Source organism: Microtus ochrogaster, chromosome 16 (assembly GCF_000317375.1).
Source record: "Microtus ochrogaster isolate Prairie Vole_2 chromosome 16, MicOch1.0, whole genome shotgun sequence".
NCBI classification, from domain to species: Eukaryota; Metazoa; Chordata; class Mammalia; order Rodentia; family Cricetidae; genus Microtus; species Microtus ochrogaster.
The window spans coordinates 2,340,222-2,346,981 of record NC_022018.1 but is presented as its reverse complement, the minus strand read 5'-3'; the positions used below and the strand labels follow the sequence as shown (position 1 = coordinate 2,346,981).

The window sequence follows — 6,760 nt, the reverse complement described above, 5'->3', positions numbered from 1 at the left end:
CACACACACACACACACACACATACACAGAAACCTATCCAACTAAAAGAGATGTTAGAGACTATCTAGTCTAATTTTTTTTTCCTACAACCTTCTTATAAATTTAAAATCACCACAAATCTCTGTTGGACTTTTTCTGTACACAACGCGCTGGCCAATATATGTGGCTCTACGGTGTCCTCTTGAGCATGTCCAACTTAAACATTTCAAAATTCTTTGAAAACCTAGTCCACCTTGTGAGACAATGTATCTCATCAGTCCTGGCTACTGACAAGGCTTTCTGGTTTTGAACCTCAATGTATTTCTCTGCAACTGTCACTCAATGGCCCAGGGATTCCCCTTAGGTCCAAATAGGGTGACCCTTCAAAGACCATGGGTTCTCTTTCTCAAAGTGTTTAACCTGAGGGTCTCTGATCCATGACTGAATTGCTGTGGTTCAAACCCTACAACGGTTAGGTCTGAATCTCCTGGACTTATTCCACATCCTCCTTGAAGCACAAATTATAACTTAACTAGCATACCTATTCAGCAAGGGAAGTCCCCCAAAATCATGTAAGCATGGTCAGCGCCTTTCTGTTTGTGTAGAAGAAAGAAAGTCTGTGTGTCCATGCATGTGGGCATGTGAATTGAGATCAGGTGTACCTCTGTGTTTCTCCTCAGGAATCAGCCACCTGTGGTTTTTTGAAAATGGGTCCCTCACTGGCCTAGAGACTGTAGGTTTCATAAAGCTGGCTGGCCAGGAAATCGTTAGGGTTTTTCCTTTATCTACCAGTGTTGGGACTTAACACGTATGTCACCACCCCAAGTTCTGAACACAGGTGACCTCAGGGCCCCATGCTCCTTACTGACAGCTGTTTCCCAGCTCCAGTCTCTTTTAACAGAAGAATGACCTTCACAGTTTTCTGTGGTTGTGGTGAATGTTCTCTTGCCAGACACTTCCATAGCTCCAGTTTAGCCTGTGTCTCATCAAAAGCTTTTTCCTGCATTTGTTCAAAGTTCACATTAAGACCTCAGTTTTATCTAATGCTAAACAAAATCATTCTTAATAAGGAATTATAGGATTCTCCCCACAGGCTCCTTTTCTAGAAAAATTTGTCAGTTATGATAAGCAATAGTCTATCTCTTTAAAGGCAAATTTACATACATATTCATTACTGACAGGAACATAACCTGCACACCTTGCTCTTTCGCGTTCTCTATGGATACCAGGTTTCCTTTAAGTGCTATGCAAGCTTTTCGTGCATCTTTCCAGTTTTTCTTTTCCTCTTCAGCAAATCCAAAAATTTTAAAGCACTATGGAAGGGGAGGACAAAGCAGAGGTTTTAGCCATGGATAACAAACTTCAAATCAAGGAATCAAATTATGCATGAAATCATTGCTAAATACAATTTTCTCAGGACCAAAAGAGGATTAAAAAAAATAAGTCAGCTTAATAAGCCATAGATTTTCTTTACAGAGTTTTACTTTCCCCTTGAGATAAAGGGTACAACTCTTTCAATAATACCTCAAGTATTTACTTTCCATTTAGAATCTGTGATAGGAATCTCCAGTTTTTCTTATAAAAATCATCCTAGATTGATGGAGTGTGAAGAAGGCAGGAAGACTGGCATCTGTCACTGTTCCACAATGAACAGCGCTGTTGGGGTTTGGGGGGGGGATGCTCCCCATAGGCACTTGGTCCCCAGCTGATGGTACCAGTTTTTGAAGAATATGTAGTCTTTGGGACATGGGCCCAGCTGGTAGCTGTAGGACACTAGAGGTAGGCCTTCAGGGTACAGCTGGACCTTCTTCCAGTCCTTTGCTTTTCCGTCTACTAAGGTGTGAGGAGCCTCTACCATAAGCTTCCACCTCCATGGAGTCATTTTGCTCCACCTGCTCTGCTCTGATAGACTCCGTCCTCTAAGTAGGGAGCCCAAATCTCTCTTGTTTCTACTGCGTATCTTGTTACATCAACAAGAAAAGCAACTGATACCAATGCCAAGACTGAGATTAGCTTCCCTGATACCTTGTTGTTGTACAAATGCCAACCTTCCTTGCAGCCCCCTGGTGTCGGGGGTGTGGTAGGAACGGCGGTGGCATTGATGCTGCTGTTATGTCGCTGGCAGATGAAGTAATTTGGAAACCCACAGTTGATGTCATTCCAGAATCCTGCAAAGGAGAAGAGCTAAGGTACATCTATATGCTCTTAGGTAGAACATATCTTCAAAGACACAACATCCAAGGAGTCTCAAAAACATGGTTCTGAATAAATTTCCCTTACTTTTTTTATACATTACTAGGAGAGCCTTTGAAATCTCTCTCACATTGTTCTGCTTAGCTCATAAGAGTTCATTTTTTGTAGAAAGGTTCCTATGTGCTGAGAAGGATCTTGGTGTTGCAATATATTATTAAATTATTAATTATCAATAGTCAAAATACTTAGTATGTGTTCAGCTATAGGTGATACTTTATATAATCTTGTCAACAAAAGAGGAATTGCATCAACATTCCCATTTCATGGGATGAAAAAGACTAGAGAGAGAGAAAGGTCGTTATGAGCACAGTTTAGGTCTTTTCCTCACATAAGAACATTAAAAATGTCTCACAATTTGGAAGAAATAGGATGATGTGTCATTTTTTAGCTGACTCATGAGCATCCTGATAAATTTACCTTTGCAAACTGAACCGTTATCTTGATAAAATTGGGAGTCTCTGTTGTGTTCCTACACAAGTGCACTGCCTGTTACTGTTAACCTGAAGATACAAGGAATGCAGCACACCACACCCCAAAGCAAGTTCAGTAAGATGCGTGCATGTCCTACCTGAGTTTGTGTACATGGTAACACAGTTCTCATCATCGTTGGCGAAGTTGGGTTCCCCTGTAGCCCAAGCCACAAAATCTACTTTGCTTCCATCCATCCAACTAGAAAAGAAAATTGAAGCAGTTTTCATCAGTTCAGCCACAAAAGCGACTGGCTACAACTTAGAGATGGGGAGGACAGTGCATCAAGATGAAGGGAGCATAGCATGCTTAACAAACAGAAGGGGAACCGAGAGAAACTAGCAGGAACTCCCAAATGCCTGTCCTTGGCATCCTTTGTGTTCCTCTGCAGTGACCCTGATACATTCAGGTCAAGTTTTCAAACAACTACAGTTAGATTTAATCTTTTAAACTATAATCTGTCTTTATTTGGGGACTCCATACTCCACTAAAGAATCTACTAAGAAGATGCCCCAGAATGGTGTGAATACTGAATGCCGGTCCACTCTCTTTGTTCTCCTCAGAACAAGCTCCTGATAGACCTGAAGAGGTATATATGTTTATGTATATGTATATGTATGTTTGTGTGTGTGTGTGTATAGTACACAATGACTATTTTCATAAGTCACAGAAATTCGAGGCCTCTGAAAACTGATAAGAAGATAAATCACAGCAATCAGCCCTCTTATTTTAGAGATGATCAAATGGGTGTTCTTCCATAGGGACATCCAATGTCTTATATCCTAGAAATTACAAGCTTGACTTTAGGTCTCCGATGGTCAAAGAGAGCCAATCAAAGTCACACAGAATGTATGTCACTAAGACAGCTGTATGAAGAGCAGATAGACTCATGTGCTCTTTAAATTCAGGAGAATGTATTAATGAACATAGAAAGAAATCCCCAAAATATACTAGTTCCCTCCTTCCAGTTCAGCAATTCATGATCCTGGTGTCTAAGAAAGCAGCAAGTCTGCTCTTCTGAGAGGAGAGTTTCACAGTCAACTCGAATACATTGCTGTAAGTTGGAGCAAAGAAAAAGGGACATTCAGTTCTGTGTACCAGCACTGGTCCAAAAAGGATTGCAATTTTAAAAATAAATGTAGTATTCACCTCTATTTACCACATGTTCTTAGTCAATGATTTATTGATGGCTGAGGACCCTAAAATAAAGACTAGCTTTATGAAGTTAAATCCAATTTTGTGCTTTTTGATAATTAACAACAATGGAATTCTTAATACAATAATCTTAAATGGGTTTCCTTTCATGTTTTAGAGGGTTTTACTTTTTGAGATTCAGATTGCTATAAAACTTTTAATGCATTCGGCAAGAAAGAGTCTCAAAACAATCCCTAGGTGTTTACTGGTTCTCCATCATAAAGCGCTTTAGCCTGATTTACTTACATGAACTTTTTATCCAAGCTGATCAACAAGCCAATAAAATACGGTGACTGTCCGCCATTCTTGTTCATCTAGAACATGAAAGTTTGCATATACAGTTTACAGTCATCTACTAAACAGCTTCTCAGATAAAAGCTACACATGTGCTTTCCAAGGAGGATCTCATGCAGAAATACTGTAGAATTATATGCATGAAGATGAAAAGAGTGTTCTCACAATGCAATAATCTCCATTTTCAAAGCAGATGTCTTAAGTCATTCATTATAATGCCAAATGTTTATTACAGTTGATGGCTAGAAACCCTTTAAAAATAGGCAATGGAGAAAAAAATGTAGAGCTCAATAAAAATCAAAACAGCAACAACAACAACAACAACAAAAGGCAGAGGGGGCCAAGAGGTGATGGCACATGCCTTTAATTCCAGCACTCAGGAGCCAGAGGCAGGTGGATCTCTGTAAATTCAAGGCCAGTCTAACCTACAAGAGCTAGTTCCAGGACAGGTTCCAAAGCTACAGAGAAAACTTGTCTTGAAAAACAGAAAAAATAAAAAATAAATAAATAAAAATAAGCAGTTGGATTTGTACATCAAAAGTAACACTTTTTCACACCTAAGGATTTAGTATGTAGTATCTTTTCCTTTGTGCAACATTAGGCTGTATCCTGAGAGTTTCAAAGCAAAGCATATCACAAAGATGATAATGTAAGCTATATCTTCCTATCTTTGATGGCAAGCGAACTTTTCCTTTAAATACTGATAAATTCATTTTCTGCTATTCTCCCCACTTCCTCTCTGGCAAATGATAAGGAAGTTACATGTAGTGTTCTGTTTGTGTTTTTGTTTTAGTCGAAAGTTACTCAACCAAGCACAAGAGGAAAACATTACCCTTTCAGGAATAGCTGACCATCTGGATACAACTGAGGTTTTTATAAGAATAATAAAACTGCACTCTCTGTTCGCTAATAATTTTATCCTAGAAAGATAGACTTTTAATTAGTAATCATACTGCTTATTATGCATGTGGTCTAGGATTGAGACATAATTAGTTAAGATATAATCCTTGAAAATTAAATTCACAAACTCGAAGGGATTGTCACAATGCTTAGACTCATGGCCCTGTCTCAAGGCCCCAGGAACTTTAATCATTTACCCTCAACTTCAAATTTAGTACATAAAATTGAAAGTACATTCTCAGGTACCAAATTCAGAGATTATCTCTCTTTATAGCCTGCTATTCTCAGGTACGAGTTTCAGGAATCATCCTTGTTTATAACATGTTGTTCTAGGGTATGAGTTTCAGGGATCGTGCTTGTTTATAACATGTTGTTCTCAGGCACGAGTTTCAGGGATCATCCTTGTTTATAACATGTTGTTCTAGGGTACCAATTTCAGGGATCATCTCTGTTTATAGCACGTTCTCCTCTTAACCACGCTCTTACATATTTCCACAGGAACTTCTTTTCACTTTCACTTTTAATAGTAGCAAGATCACCAAAATTCTTCTTGCAAAATGCCCGTGCGTTGTCCATGGTTTCCTTCTCCTTGCTAAAATAATACTGATAGTCTTTGTAAATAACCCATCCATCTGCAGTAACCGGTGGATCTGATGAAAGAAAGTCATAGGAAAAGACGATATTTTTTATTTAGATAAATTAAAGAATATGGTAAGTAGGGGAGAGAGCTATAATATGAACCACTGTCAGACTCCAGAATATGCAAAATGTCTAGGTCAGGGGTAGACTGATTGGTCCATGTCAAATACCTATATCTACCTTCTGCCAATTCTATAAAGACTGACCTGTTTGTCTTCCTAAGTAAGACCCATGGGTCGTTAGTGGGTAAAAGAACTCGTGGCATTACTCTCATTGGCAGGAAAGACTAGCTAGGAAGACGAGGTGCCTGCAATGTTTGAAGATCAAAACATGAAGGCTATGAAAACTCAGATTTCAACCCACTACAAAAAATGACTTTTTAAACATTTATTTATTTATTTATCATTTTATCTTTATGAGTGCTCTGTCTTCATGCACACAAGAAGGGAGAAACAGATCCCATTACACCATGTGGGTGTTGGGAGTTAAACTCAAGACCTCTGGAAGAGTAGCCAGAGCTCTTAACTGCTGAGTCATTTTATTCACAGAAGAATTGGAGTACCAAGCAGTTCCTTCATGAAGAAAGAGGCTTCTAAGACTTCTTTCAAAGCATGGAATTTTATGTTTCTATATTGCAAAAGGTTACAAAGACATTTACGGCCTAATTCTAGGCGCCTATGTACATCAGATTACAATGTAAAGGACTTGCAAATGTGAGTATATGGATCCTGAGAAGGAAAGATTATCCTGGATTATCTCGGTGGGCTTTAAATCTAATGCAAGAGCCCTCAGAGAAGGATGCTGCAGAAGGTAAGGTCCAATTCACAAGGAGGCAACGCGACAGCTGAACCAAGAAGCTACAAGGCTGGTTTGAAGAAGGAACCAGAGGGCATTTAGAAAAGAATTCAAGGAACATAGTGAAGGCAACTGACCAGAACCTCTGGAGAGTGTGGTCCTGTGAGTGAAGGGTTGTGCTTGGACTCAGAAGAACCGATTTCATATTCCTGACTTCCAGAACTTTCAGTGAATAATG

General features: G+C 39.2%; 1 protein-coding gene across 1 annotated transcript in view; it reads right to left on the bottom strand.

Moving 5' to 3' along the window:
- Mrc1 (mannose receptor C-type 1) overlaps nucleotides 1-6,760 on the bottom strand; it is a 90,352-nt gene that overhangs the window by 21,230 nt on the left and 62,362 nt on the right. The window contains exons 17-21 of the mRNA XM_005354640.2: nucleotides 5,575-5,738; nucleotides 4,141-4,208; nucleotides 2,801-2,901; nucleotides 2,005-2,147; nucleotides 1,178-1,292 (exon numbers count right to left, since the gene is read on the bottom strand). Coding sequence (XP_005354697.1) covers nucleotides 1,178-1,292; nucleotides 2,005-2,147; nucleotides 2,801-2,901; nucleotides 4,141-4,208; nucleotides 5,575-5,738 — 591 coding nt within the window. The remainder of the gene's footprint in view (nucleotides 1-1,177; nucleotides 1,293-2,004; nucleotides 2,148-2,800; nucleotides 2,902-4,140; nucleotides 4,209-5,574; nucleotides 5,739-6,760) is intronic.